General features: G+C 37.4%; 1 protein-coding gene across 7 annotated transcripts in view; it reads left to right on the forward strand.

Annotated features, from left to right (window-relative positions):
* SLC7A6 (solute carrier family 7 member 6) overlaps positions 1-13,846 on the forward strand; it is a 45,505-nt gene extending 31,659 nt beyond the window's left edge. For all 7 annotated transcript variants that reach the window (XM_039503800.1, XM_039503803.1, XM_039503798.1 and 4 more), the window contains 5 exons: positions 8,992-9,095; positions 10,108-10,204; positions 10,469-10,618; positions 11,533-11,716; positions 12,701-13,846. In XM_039503800.1, coding sequence (XP_039359734.1) covers positions 8,992-9,095; positions 10,108-10,204; positions 10,469-10,618; positions 11,533-11,716; positions 12,701-12,792 — 627 coding nt within the window. In that variant the 3' untranslated portion in view covers positions 12,793-13,846. The remainder of the gene's footprint in view (positions 1-8,991; positions 9,096-10,107; positions 10,205-10,468; positions 10,619-11,532; positions 11,717-12,700) is intronic.
* Positions 13,847-15,342: the final 1,496 nt, after the last annotated feature.

Raw genomic sequence — 15,342 nt, forward strand, 5'->3', positions numbered from 1 at the left:
CTCAGATACAACAGTGCTGAGAGCAATATAGGAACCTGTATAAATGGAACCTAGAAGAGCTCACTCATGTGTGAGACAAACCTGAAATGAGCTACACAAACTGGCACTGCAGAAGTTTTCAGTCTTATGCAGAATATCATCTTTGGTCTTTAGTTTTGCATGAGTTCTGAATTCAGGAAAGGCTGACATCTATTTCCAGTTATCCTTTTAGGTCAGTGGTGTTTTGGAACTGTTAGTGTTGCATCATGATTCGTTGCACTGTCAATGTCTGGTGATCTTTGCCATCTTGTTACAATGCAAACTGAATGTTGTGAAGACAAAGTCCTTGTGTGGACAGTCCTAAAATAAATGTAGGACTATCTTATCTTCCTGCAACCATCGCTTACTGAACCTGGGACAGATCCTAAAACAAGGAAGTTTGTGAATTTTGTTTTGTGGCAAAATTTTATTGGGGGAGTTCTCTCTCTGCTTCCAGTCAGACTTCTTCAAATAGAACTGTTTGTAAGAACTGTTGTTTCAGCATTTCAGGGGGCAAAGTAGTAGTCTTGCAAATCCTGTTCATATGTTGAGTCCAGCTGTTAAAGTCAAGAAGCCAAACTAACTTTCTCGCTGCAGGAAAAATAAATTTAGTAAATTGGGCTTTTGTGTTGTTTAACAAAGTAGATTTTTTGAGTGTTTAATTTTGTGATCATTCTTCTAGGATTAATTTGTCATAACACTTCAGTCAGAAAAAAATGCTAGCAATTCAGCTGTAAAATGCACAGCTAGAAGCTCCTGGCTTCTGTTCTTTCATTAAGGTGGTCTTAAAACAAAATTCAGAATTAAGGTTGCTAGTGAGGGGAACAAATACAGGTGTGTCTATATACAGTATGATAGTTGGGAGGGAGGCATTGTCCATAACGGAAATGATTTATAATCCATTTATTTCTTTTACTGTTTTCTGGCTATAGAAACAGTTCTAGTTCAGGACTTGTCAGATCATAATGAGGATGATGATTTAATCTTAATGCTTCTTGCTCTTCAGACTTTCTCAGAAGAAACCCTGAGATTTATGCAATGGACCATCCCCATAATGTTGGCTTTCTCCTGTTATGGCGGACTAAATGCTTCTGTAATAGCTGTCTCCAGGTAGGCCCTTCTGTCACCCTCTGCATATTCCTTCAAATGCTCCATTCTTTCCCTACAAATATGTTTTTTTCATGTGGCCGGTTTTTGCACCTCCATAAAATTTTACTGCCATGAGTAACTGTGTAGGGATCCTTTTATCATTTGTCAAAGGAAAATATAGCACAACCTTGAAGATGATATCAGTTGGTTTACAGAATAATTTACGACAAAAGTTGTAAGAAATTGAGTCTTCCTGTGGAAGTGAAAGATGATTTTATAAATATGAATTTATGAACTAAAAAGTGCATTTTGTCTTGGAAGTAACAAAGAAACCAGGCAGACTTATCCACTACAACTATGGAATCAGAAAACACATTTGATAGGTGCTCTTCATCTATGCTTTGTCTGTTGAATTTGCACCACTGGAAATAAAAAGTTAACCAGAAAGTTCAGGTGACTGAGAAACTTGAACTTAATTTGGCTGAAATATCTTGTGGAAGATATGCTTAGCAGAGCAAACTGAACTTCTTAAGAGTTCTTAAATTATAACACAACGGTTCCCTCCCACTTAAAGTGAACACCAGACCTCTCAGTTTCGCCCTTCTATAAGAACATCATAACTTTTCCCACCCTTGAATACAGTGCTATAAAGTGTTTCTTAGGGGGATAATATATTGAAGAGTAGCATCTTCACCAGATTACTCTTTACTTCTTTCTGAGACTGAGAAAGTGAGGTTTTACAGAAAATAATTGGCTGCCTGGTTTTATGAGCCAGATTATTCATTGTACTGTTTCATTTTATGAGCCTCAAAACCTTATCTAGTATATGTTGAATCTGTTTTATCTCATCTTTTAAGATACACTTTCTGGCACAGTGATACTATATTACCTTTGCCTGAGCTTTTTCCAGACTTGAGTATGTAAAACCTGTCACACGTTAAATGTGATTTCTGTCTGTTCAGCTGTATGAAACATTGTTAATTCCTTCTTACAAGAATAGAATTTGACTTACCAGATAGAACCAATGGTCCACCTAATTCAGTATCCTGTCTCCTATACTGGCCAGTACTAGATGCTTCAGTAGAAGATGGAAAATCCATAATGGTCAGACAACCTACCTATTGGGTGGAAGGGAAAGGGGATTTCTTCCTAACTGCAGTTGGTTAACTTACATCCTAATGTATAAAAAAAATAAAATATGATATAATGGGAGATATACCAATCTCCTAGAACTGGAAGGGACCTTGAAGGGTCATCAAGTCCAGCCCCCTGCCTTCACTAGCAGGACCAAATACTGACTTTGCCCCAGATCCCTAAGTGGCCCCCTCAAGGATTGACCTCTCAACCCTGGGTTTAGCAGGCCAATGCTCAAACCACTGAGCTATCTCTCCCTGATGAATTTACATAGTTTATAAATTTGTCATCTATCTCTATAACTCTAGCTAATATAACTCTAGCCGTTAATCATCCATATAAATATCAAAAATCACCTATATTAACAGGCCACTTCATCTTGAATGGTCCCTTGAAATATGTGTTAACTACTTATGCTAAACAATCTGTTCCATCTTGTATTTAGTTGTGACACTCTGAGTAAGTTTTCCAAGAACTGAAGAGCTCTTTGTAAGCTTGAAAGCTTGTCTCTCTCTAGCAGAAGTTGATCCAATAAAAAATATCACCTCATCCATCATGTCTCTCTAATCTCCTAGGAAGCTTTTTGCCTCCGTGACATCTTGTGGAAGAGAGTTCCACAGTTAGTTGTGCAGTGGTGTGTAGGTTTTTTATCATGTCCTTCATCAGATTTAAATTTTGGAGTCTCTTAATTTCATTTGGTCTTTGGATTGCTCAACTTTGGAGACCAGATTTCTTATTCTTCTATTGCAACAGTTGTCTGTAAGAATTTTCATCTCTTGACACAGCTTATTTGTTGTGAAGAATCTTTCAAAATTCCTTCATTATTCGATCATCAGCCATTACATTCTTCCTTGGGAGACCTCATTTCTCTGAACTGCCTTTGCCTTAATTCCAGTAGGCATACGGATCTGATGATACAAAAGAGGCACCTATAAGTTTACAATACTCCATGTGTAGGATGTTTGCAGACCAAGAAAGATACCCACTGGAATCATCAGTCGATTTGAATTGGGCAATCCAGGCTGGAGAATATTTCTATGGTATAAGCTATTGTTATACTTGATAGCCTCCAGTTTTTGCAGTCAGATTTTTGCACTATTCAGTTCCTTTATTTACCCTCTTCTGTTTCCTCCCACTCATTTTTATGATCTAATGGACTATAATCAGCTTTGCATAATTCTCCTTTCCTCAAGGATTTTTTGATGGACAAGCAATGGGTAGTCTATTGGATAAGGAAAATTTTACAATTATTTTGATTAATCATTGTAAAGGACAGATAAGTAGACTTACTCTCCTGAGTTTGCAGACTTTCATGACAGCTTCTGCGAGGCTGGATTATGTAAATTCCAAAATAGCTTTGCTTTCTTTGCATATGGTATCATTCTTCCGGCTTTATAGAAAGGCAGTTCTCTTCTTTTGAAGGGAATAGTCTTTGTGGACATCCTGTATGCTACTGCTTTTTTACAGGACCATGATCTGTTTCGGTATGGAGGATTTCTTGTCTACACACTGTATGCTCATTCTGTGAGGCAAAGAAGGATAGGAGCAAATAATTTGGGGCAGAATATTCCAAATGAAGTAGGTGGGGAGATATAAAGCCAATGTTGCATGTTCCTATGCAAGAGTGACCTCTGCAGACAGCTCTGTGCCTTAGGGTCTTTGGATGACAGCAAGAGGACAAACCACTCTTTGCAAAAAGCCCCAATCTGAGACAGCAGATAGCTGCAGTCCTATTAATGTTGCCTTCAGCAACATTAGCTTCAGCTTTGCACTTATACTTCCCACACAGAGAGAACCATGTTGACAGGGGGGAGCCAGAGGCTGGGCAATACAAAGTCTATATGTTGAGTCCTTGCAATGGTCAGTTTTCATTGCTCACATTTGGAAGGCTGTTTTTTCCCTTTTTGAGGCCAGAATCCTCTGTCTCTCTCTCTCCACCCTCATAGAAGCAGTGCGAGAACTCTGAAGTGCACCTTAATACATTATCTAAGTTTTCTTACACATTTCCTACAAGTTTTATTGATTGGCTTTTGTCCTGACTTTACAATTTGCCCCTTCTGGTGGATTAAATCTGTTGATGTTAGCCATCATTTGGTGACAAAGAAAACCTTAATTAGGATTTTTTTGGAAAAGGTAAAAACAAAATGATGAAAATGCAAAAAAGGGCCCCATTAAAAATCAAAGCAGTTATAGACACAAACAGTACAGAATAAAGCCTGGATTTCTGTATTTTGAACCGAGGGCTCTTTTTACAAAGAATAATCTTGGTGAACTTTTTAACAAGTGGGGTAATATGAAGGAGCAAGAGGGGTCAAGTTAAATTTTTTTCTTTAAAGCCTCGGGGCAATAGTTTATATTTAATCTGACCATTTAAAGAAGCAAATGTCTTCTTTTTTTGCATTCACCTTTTCCTCTGTGGTTGCTTAATAATGAGGGAATTATGCCACTGTGTACAGTTTTTCTGGAAACTTAAGAAGGAAAGGCAACTTTAAGTTTACCTACACAGTTGACTAAGGGCTTGTCTACACAGTGGGATAACGTGCTGTAAGGTGGTGTGATTTTTAAAGCACGCTAAGTTGCTGTGCATTAAGACCTTTCTGTTATACACTAAAGGTCCCTCAGTGTGTTTTTAATGTAGTACTACTATCAGCAAAATCTGAATGGACCAATTCAAGTCCAGCATTTTAGTGCATTTTAGAAATCACGCTCCCACAGAACGTATTACATCGCCATGTAGTCAAGCCCTGAGTAGCTTTTAACCTGTTGGTGCATATTTCTGTAAGCATGAATACATTTTTGCACTGGCACATCACATCAAGAAATTCATTCCTCTGTGCTGATGCTCAATTAAATTTGCTGAGAGTTGCATAGAAATAGAGTACATTCTGGTTTATACTGCAGGTCATCACATGCAGTAAGCGCAGGGCTTTGGAGCTGTGCTCTGGCTCTGATCCAGCTCCAGCAAAAACCTGCAGCTCCACTGCTCTGGTTCTGCTCCACGCTCCAGCTCCGGGCTCCGCTCCAAAGCCCTGGTAAGCAGAATTAAGTTCAGATCCTTAAACTAGCTGGACTACTTAAATGCTGGAGAAAGCACTTTGCTGTCTAGAAGTTTGGACAGGGTACTCAAGGATAGGCAAGCTTTGTTTTGTGTTTATAAAATGATCTGGTTTTGGTAGCTGAAGGATTTAAGTCACATGAAAACTTTAGGGTTTTTTTTTCTTTCCTTTTCACAAGAAAAATAAACCTGAAACTCTCTAGTTCAGATTTTGTCCAACTTGGGCCTCATGATATTTCTTTAAACAGCACATACCTTGGCCATGATGTGATATAACTTGCATCTAGAGCTATCTGAGGAAGATAGGAAATGAAGCATTCTGTGCTGCTTTAGGTGGTGGTTGAGGAGAAGCCAATTAGAAATATTTCAGGCCACCTTTAACTCCAGATGTCTTTGTACACTATGAACAAAGTGCAGTGTTGAATATTTACCCATTTTGAGTCACCCGCTTAGTCCATAGTTTCATGAGTGAAAAGCCATCTGAAAAGGGTGTATTGTGAGGGTCAAAATACTAACAGCTGGTGGTTCACTGTTGGCCTGAAAATGAATATTTATGACTGAAAAGACGGAAAACACGCAGGAATCAGGGACTAATTTTTGCAGCTCTTGCCATTTGGTATCTTGCTCTTGAGGCTGAAGAAGAAGAAAGCTAAGAAATGATTTGGGGAGGAATTACTGGAAATGTTTAGATGACCATGTACACCTACATATGTACTATGTAAATACAGAAATATAAAATACCTACTGTATGTACAACAAAGAAGCTTGATATCTCCTGCAACTAGTTGTGTGCTGCGATTGTCACTTGGATACTAACTAGCTGTTTCTTCCTTTATAGATATAAAAAGAAGTGTGCATTTGTAGCCTGTAAATGATGTAGAATGATTTAGTGCAGCAATTGATTGATTTAATGAAAGACACTAAGCAGCCGCTGCCATCACTACTAGTTTGCTCCAGAAAATGGTATAATAGAAGTAACATGCCATTTGATAAAATTCAATAAAGAAATAATTGATAGTAGGACTGTCAAGCGATTAAAAAAATTTAGTGTGATTAATTGCACTGTTAAACAATAATAGAATACCATTTATTTAAATATTTTTGGATGTTATCTACATTTTCAAATATATTGATTTCAATTACAACACAGACTACAAAGTATACAGTGCTCACTTTATTTTTTTATTACAAGTATTTACACTGTAAAAAACCAAAAGAAATGGCATGTTTCAGTCTCCTAATAGAAGTACTGTAGTGCAATCTTTATCATGAAAGTTGAATTTACAAATGTAGATTTATGTACAAAAAAACTGCACTCAAAAACAAAAAGTGTAAACCTTTTAGAGCCTACAAGTCCACTCAGTCCTACTTCTTCTTCAGCCAACCACTCAGACAAACACGTTTGTTTACATTTGCAGGAGATAATGCTGCCTGTTTCTTGTTTACAGTGTCACCTGAAAGTGAGAACAGGCGTTCTCATGGCACTGTTGTAGCCAGTGTCACAAGATATTTATGTGCCAGATGTGCTAAAGATTCATATGTCCCTTCATGCTTCAACTACCATTCCAGAGGATATGTGTCCATGCGTTCTGCTTGATAACAGTCCAAAGCAGTGCGGACCAATGCTCCTTATCCCTCTCAGATTTTGGAAGGCACTTCAGATTCTTATGTGTGAAATCTGCAGTGAAAGTGTTCTTAAAATGAACAAAATGTGCTGGGTCATAATCCGAGACTGCCATAACGTGAAATAGATGGCAGAATGTGGGTAAAACAGCAGGGGACGTACAATTCTCCCCCAGGAAGTTCAGTCACAAATTTAATTAACACACATTTTTTTTAACGGGCGTCATCAGCATGGAAGCATGTCCTCTGGAATGGTGGCTAAAGCATGAAGAAACATAAGCTAAACATTCATAACTGGCATATAAATATCTTGCAATGCCGGCTAAAAAAGTGCCATGTAAATGCCTGTTCTCACTTTCTGGTGACATTGTAAATAAGAAGGTAGTATTATATCCTGTAAATGTAAACAAACTTGTTTGTCTTAGCGATTGGCTGAACAAGAAGTAGGACTGAGTGGACTTGTAGGCTCTGAAGTTTTACATTGTTTTGTTTTTGAGGGCAGTTATGTAACAAAAAAAAAGCTACATTTGTAAGTTGCACTTTCACGACAAAGAGATTGCACTACAGTACTTTTATGAGGTGAATTGAAAAATATTTCTTTTCTTTATAATTTTTACAGTGCAAATATTTGTAAAAAAAATAATATACACTTCAATTTCAATTACAACACAATACAATATATATGAAAATGTAGAAAAACATCCAAAATATAATAAATTTCAATTGGTATTCTATTGTTTAACAGTGCGATTAAAACTGCGATTAATTTTTTTAATTGTGATTAGGTTTTTTTTAGTTAATCGCATCAGTTAACTGCAATTAATCAACAGCCCTAATTGATAGCCTTCATTGCAAATAAGGAAGCTTTCTTCCCCCCAACTGAACACAACTCTGGGAGGATAAGGGAATTTTTTTTGGGGGGGGGGCGGGGAAGAGGGGGAAAGGGTGGGGCATAGCTCCCCTTCCATCCCCTAGCACACACCCCAAAAGAGAAAAGTTAAAGGTACAGGGCCCAGGTGGTGGGAGAGAAACTACTGTATCTAAGCAATTGTCTTTCATTATATATTAAACCACTTTTTAAATATTCTGAGACCTGATATTCTAAGAGATTCTATCCTATTTCCTTCACCTGGGGGAAATCGATTATGCTGAACAGAACGTTATCCAACGTACTCTCTAGCAAATTCAGCTTTTAAACATTTGCATGATAGTTTCCAGAGCATTGGCATCTGGAGGCTTCTGCTCATTCACCTACTAAGAAATCCTGTGCCCCTGGCCACCTTGCTCTAGAGTCACTGTTATTGGCGATCACTGCAATGGCATGTAAGTGGTCTGGCAGCATCAGCAGTGAGGAAGCTGATGCTGGCTAACAGAACACCAGCTGCTGTGCAGCTACAGTGTTGTAGGACCAAAGCCCCTGTGGTTCAAAGAAGGGGAAGGGCTGCCTAGGGGACAGAATGTGCTGGTTGGGGACAGGAGGAGGGAGTAGAAGGGAAAAGAAAAATAAGGATTATAGACTGGCTCCGAGAACAATAACTTTATAGAAATGCTCATGTGATGGAGGGTTTTGGGGAGAAGTTCCCTCAGTTGTGCTTTGCCTTCTGAAATACCATCTCCTTATTTGGATCTCAGATTGTGTTTTTCCCCTTGGAGCCGTATGTAATTCTCGCTCTGGAAGCGACTCTGTTATATTTACTTCTTATAATTAAGGTGTATCACACAGCATATTATGTGGGTGAGCCAGAGAAACCAAAGCAACTTAGAAATCTGTTTTGTATTTATGAGCATAATTATTTGTGGATTGCTTAAAGAAAAGACTTCTTGGGTTCACTGACCAGTAAACTCAAACTAAATTGCCTGACTTGAGCTTCATTTTGTGTTGACTCTCTATAACTAAAATAGGTGAAAGGAATGGCTGCCAATTTATACAGCTCTGTGGAAGATTACTAATGTATGTGTTAAATGCTGTTTTTTTCCCCACACAAATCTTATTAAAACAGGTTTAATTTTACTGTTCCATTTATGTCCTGCCATTGCAAAAATTATTTTTTTCCCTTGTCTTCATTCATTAGACATTTGCTGACCAGGTGTTCGGAATTTTCAGTTGGACAGTTCCTGTTGCTGTAGCTATTTCATGTTTTGGTGGACTTAATGCATCAATTTTAGCATCATCTAGGTAATACACATTTTGGTTCTGTTTTAAGATGTTCATAAGCACTCTTGGCCGACTTAGTTTATCACACATAAAATCAATGAACACTTTTAATGTCCGTGCCATTAAAGAATATCACAATAAAATAACTGTCCTCAATAGACTTTAGTTTGTATATTCCAAATCACTAGTCTGTCCCGTTTTCCCTACCTTCCACTCGCAAAATGTGACTGCATAGCAATATGAACAATACACTGTAAGGTATAATAAATGTACTAGGTAAATCAACCACATTGTTTCATGCTGTTGGTCAAGAATTGGATTATTCTCCAGTTTTCTTGTGGAGTTAATAACTTAATTTTCTTGTTTTCCTGTTTAAATACTATGTTTAAAGCTTAAAAATGTATTAAATATATGACCTTGTGTGTGAAGCTTTAAAAGTTTTAATTGGTATGACAGTCTTTTTAAAGCTTCAGCGATGTCGTGGAAATTTTCTCCTATTAATTGACTACAGACATGACCAGTACAAGCTTCAAAAGAGTTTTTATAATTCTTATAAAATCTTGTTTGTCCATTAACATGCATATTTAACCTCCCCCTACTGGAAAGAGATGTTATTTTGAAATTATACAATAGATAAAATTAGAACATTGTTAGAATTATTTATAGAAATTCTTATGTACAGTCACTTCCTTCAGGATCTGATCATAAATCATGTCTCATTGTTACGTCATGAAAATTACTAACTTGATGTCAATTCTTAAAATTGTACCAAAACGTTTAACTAACATTATACAGCTGTAATTATGGATGGTTTCTGCCTCATAACAATGAAAACCTACTTCAGTAATCACAGAAGTTTACCTTTAGCGCGGTTTTATTTTAAATGTGTAGAGATTTACTTATGCAGACCTACATAGAGTACAAGAATAGTTGAATACACATGCAGGTTTCTTTGAGGTTGTTCTCATAACATATTTTTACACAGCTGTCTTTCTTTCCTTGGCTCAAGATTTACTTCTTGTGTCCTTTACAGGCTATTTTTTGTAGGATCCCGGGAAGGTCATCTCCCTGATCTATTGTCCATGATCCATATAGGGAGGTTCACACCTGTACCAGCACTACTCTTCAATGTAAGTTGCTGCTGCTGCTTTTAAGCTGTATGGAAGTGTTTGGGATATGAAATAGATCCAAAATGGATTTTTTTTTACTTGGGTTGGAGTTCATGGACATAAAGGTCTGTATTGTATATTACATTAAATGATCTTTCACTTGTATGAAGTAACAGTTAATTAGTCTCAGACATGAAAGATTACATTAAGCAAAAAAAACCAAAAACTTGAAAAACGTATATGTCACTTATAGTTCTTCATGGTACTCATGTTCTTTCCCAACAGTGTACTATGGCCCTCATTTATCTGACTGTAGAAGATGTCTTCCAGCTTATTAACTACTTCAGTTTCAGTTACTGGTTTTTTGTGGGACTATCAATAGCTGGGCAATTATACCTCCGCTGGAAGGAACCAGATCGACCCAGGCCTCTCAAGGTACAAATTAATGAATTAATGTAAGCAGAATTAGTTTATTTTTAAGATCTTTCCCCTACCCCAGTACATCCTACAGCACTGTCTGAAATTTGAACCCATATGCGTTATGTCTGAAGTGTTAGATTGTGAACTATCAGGGCACAAACCATGTCTTAATTTTTGTAAAATGCCATGTGTTGCTGTTGAGTGCTCAGTAAATATTCCTGCTCTAGCAGACTGGTTTAACTACTAGGTGAAAATGACTGACTGATATTCCTCTTCATTTTTTCAGTTCAGTCACTAGTCCATCTTTCTGCCATCTGAAAAATGGTTCATGTGATTGAAAACAGGAGCTACTCTTGCTCTCTGGATTATAGCTCTCGCTCTCTCTTCCCCTCTTCCTTAGTCCCAGCACTATTGTGTGAAAGTTAGGGAGGGCAAATTAATCATGCTGGTAGCACCTTTGCTACCAAGGCAATCTTTGGAGCTGTTGTGGTATGTCTGAATTCGTAATTCCTTTAGCACCTTTCTCTGGTAAGTTTGATGCACTTCGTTAAACTAACCATGCCATTCTTGACTCCTGAAGGGCAATGTCTCAGTGCAGTGGATTTGTCTAAAAGCCACTCTGCTGCAGTGAAAAGCTACTTTCAACATTGCATAGTTATCTTAACTATTGCACATGTGACTCAGCTTCTGTTCTGTGGTTCTGCTGTACAGAGTGTTGTCCTTGTGTCCACATAACATGTTTCTAACTAGCCAAATACAAGTCCACCCTGTGCTGTTGTGTGTATGGAAATTAAAAACTTGATTTGGAAAAATGTTATGTATTAAAAGTTGCAATTAGAGAAAATTGCATTCCCATCAGAATGCATGTAACTGTTGATATACGAAAGCATTCCAAGAATGTCCTAATCTCTTTTTCTCCTTTTCTACAGTTGAGCCTATTTTTCCCAATAGCTTTCTGTATATGCTCAGTATTTCTGGTGGTGGTGCCTCTATATAGTGACACCATTAATTCATTGATCGGAATTGGCATTGCTATATCTGGAATTCCAGTCTATTTTATTGGAGTCTACTTGCCCATTTCCAGGCGGCCTCCATTTATCAACAACATCTTAGGTAAGCGCATGTAGATTGGGAGATTTCTCTGTTTGCTAGACTTGAATAAAGACACTTGCAATAAATTTTAAATTTGTGTGAGTGATCACATATGAGCTGAATGGCAGTGATTGGAAAAAAATTCATTATTTTTCTGTATTTGACATTTTTTAGTGTATATTTTATAGCTTCTGTCAATCTCTCATTATATTTGTATCTTACCAAACACATTGAAAAATATAAATCCAAAAGGAAGGCTGGCTGTAATTCTAAAATCACTATCTTTCTGGACTCAAGCAAACATGTTGTCTTGCTTCACGTTAGTTGGAGCTTGATCAGCTGCTTGGAAACATGTAATGTTTATGCTATTCAAAGCTGGGGGTGAGGAGAAATCTTCTCTGGAGCTTTGCCTGTCATATCTCTTTGTTGAGTAATCCTTAACTGGACAATTCAATCTTCTCTTGCTGCCTACTGCTTTGTTTTTTACAGTTCAGTGAAAGTTCCCACAGTGGTTGTTCATAAATCCACTGTTAAATGAAATAGGTTACATGGCTTTATCAGTCAGTGCATGGATCAATTATCAACCCGTATCAGTTTCTTAAATGTATACAGAAGCCCTTCCCCCTCCCACACTCTTTGAAGCTTTTACTTTGTAAGCCTTATCTGTCTCTTTTAACAGGGAAAACAAATTTCAGTGTATTGTATACCCTACTGGGTGCCTGGGAGAAAAAACTGTCACCATTAGGGCATCTTTTAAACATATTGTTGGTTTGTTTAAAAAAAAAAAAATCAGACTAGACCAACAATGGAACCTTACCTTGTGTTGCAAGTGTATCCTTTGTATATATTTAAAAAAAAAAAAACCAGAACTGAACACACTTCAAGACTAACTTTCACTGATCTATATGTAGTCCAGTTGGCTTAAAGTTCTGTTTAAATAATTTGCTGCTTTTATGATGATGATACTTGGATATTCACCTGGTTTATCTTCAATTTCCTATGCAGGTGCTATCACTGAAGCCACCCAGGTGCTTTGTTACAGTGTTTTGACAGAGATGGACAGTGAAGATAAGAAATTAGAGACTAAATCTAACTAAATATTTAAAGCAGTTCCAAAAACAGCAGAGAACCAAGCAAAGGTTACTAACAGGAATAGAAGAGGATCAACAGGGAATATGGGGCAACTGAAGAACCATTGGAGCCAGGAACAGATGTACCAGCTATTACTGAAGAGGGATGCTTGGGTGCATCATACTCCCTGTCATGGTCTGTAGTTGAAGTAGTGTCAATTCACATTATTATGGGTAATCATTAGCCAGTCACTTCAGACATAGAAACAATGTCTGAACTATTCATTATAGTTTGAGGCCAATGGAAAATCTCATAGAAATGGGATTTAAGTAGTAAGAGGGGAAACAGATTCTAGAATAGTAGAACTTGAGTGATCAAATTAAACGTACTTTGGAGAACTAGGTAGCAGAATAATGAATCATTTTAAGTACAATTAGGGTGACCAGATGAGAGACATGAAATATCAGGACACTGGCAGAGGAAAAAAAAAAAAAGGATGCCGGAGCATAGGAAAAATGGGTGGGGGCTGAGCACCCACCTGCAGCTCCCTGCCCTGCCCCCCCCTCCACCACACCAGCTCACCTCTGCCTCCCATGCTTGGGGAAGAGGCGGAGCCAGGGCTGAGTTTGGGGCACAAGCCCCCTCCACCTGTGCGCCAGAGGGCAAAATATCAGGACAATTTGCATCCCAACTGAACATCGGGCGGAACACGGGACAAACAAGTACATAGCGAGACGTCTGGTCACCCTAAGTACAGTTCAAAACTACTCCAAGTCAGAAGTGACCAAAAGCCACTCAGTGGCCTATGTGAAGTGACTTGCTTGGGAATCTGCCCCTTATCCCAGACAGGCATCCATAACAAACATTCGTCATTGGCAGTTGCAGCAGATTGAATCGGCATATAACGATTGCCCTACCCTTTCTCCTCTAGAAACTATCATTTCAATGAAAAGTGGTGGGGTCTGCAGAGAGAGAATTCCAATCTCTAAACCTGTTTTGTTCTGCACCTTTCACATGCTCCAAATTGCCTTTTCACAGAAAAACTTAGACTTGATTAAAATGTTAATATTTACATATGGATTGTTACCGGTTTTGTGGTGATTGATTTGTTTCTAAATGGTTCAAATAGAACCCCAAAAAGTAAAATACTTAAGAGGCAAAAACTTAAGCTTCCCTATTTAATAGTTTCTTAAATTACAGCAAAGAGACCAGACATTTTAGTTTGATTTTCAATACTGTTCACCAGAGGCAGTACTTTTACATATTATAAAGACTTTATAGTAGAACTAATATGTAATACCATGGCTGTCATCTCAGTTTGAAAATTTAGATGTATAATAGTGACTGGCACAGAAGAAATCTATTTATACATAGAATTCAACTGAGAAACATTGTGGGGAAAAGGGGAAATACTTCCTTGATCTGATGTGCTATTAGTTCACCTCAACGGTTAGTAATAAATGCTAGAAATAATTGTACTACTGAAGTAAAGATCAAATCACCTTCAAGATACTGGGGTTCTAATCATATATTCTTGCTGGGTCTGCTCCTAGACACTTTACATACCAATGTTCAACAATATTGTAAATATAACACTTAAGTTGAGAGCTGAAACACCTGGGTATCACTTGTTTTTAGAGGTTCAAAATTGGAGATGATTAGCGGGATAGCAAACTATAGTCCTGTGGTGCAATATAAATACATGTCAGCTTATTTGCCTGTGCTTGAGAGTCAAATACTATAAAACCAATTTTGTCACAACTATAGCTAAATTAAGATGAAATACAGCTGCAAAAATGGGTCTTATATTCTGCCTTCTTCGTGGCACAGTGGGATGACCCTGTTTTGCAATCTTGTTAAAAAAACTTTTAGTATCTATATCTCAACTTATTTAAAACATCAGGGTTTTTTTTTAAACTAGGTAAACTGTAACCTTGCAATCTTAATTATTTTCTATTCCATGCTAATTTATTTCTCTGTAGCTGAAGAGTGAGGTTTAAAATAAATCCCATCAAACCCACAGCATGCTGAATTGAAAGGCTCTCTCTTTTGGAGTCTAAAATCTCTAACTATATTTTAAAACAACATCAGAGGTATTTAGTTCTCTGGCACTTATTTTAAGTGTGCCATAACTTCTACCTTGTCTCAATTGTGACTATTTTTTTATGTAAACTTGCAGGCTTTTGCTAGGTTTAGAAAGCAGTACATTTAATTTACCATCTTATTCCTAGTAAATTGAAGCAGAGTCTAGTCCAGGAGTTTATTTAAACCTCAAACCTTTTCCTTGTTTTCCTGACATTTAATGAAAAGTGGCATTTAACACTTTAAATCTTGCTGTGGCTTATTACAACCCAATGTACTATTATGGGAAATTCCATATATTTAAAGTTTGAGATTTGTTTAAAGGATTATAATAGGTAGTTCAAGGTCTAACACACTGTGGTTTTATTAAGAACTTTGTGCATAGTTTCTGTGAAGGCTTAGGATAGGCTTGAACTTTAAATGAAAAAATACAGTCTCAAATTCCAGTATGCTGAAGTCCTTTCTAGTGATGGGAATTAAGTGCTCCTCACAGT

This window comes from Mauremys reevesii, linkage group 16 (genome assembly GCF_016161935.1).
Source record: "Mauremys reevesii isolate NIE-2019 linkage group 16, ASM1616193v1, whole genome shotgun sequence".
Taxonomy (NCBI): domain Eukaryota; kingdom Metazoa; phylum Chordata; order Testudines; family Geoemydidae; genus Mauremys; species Mauremys reevesii.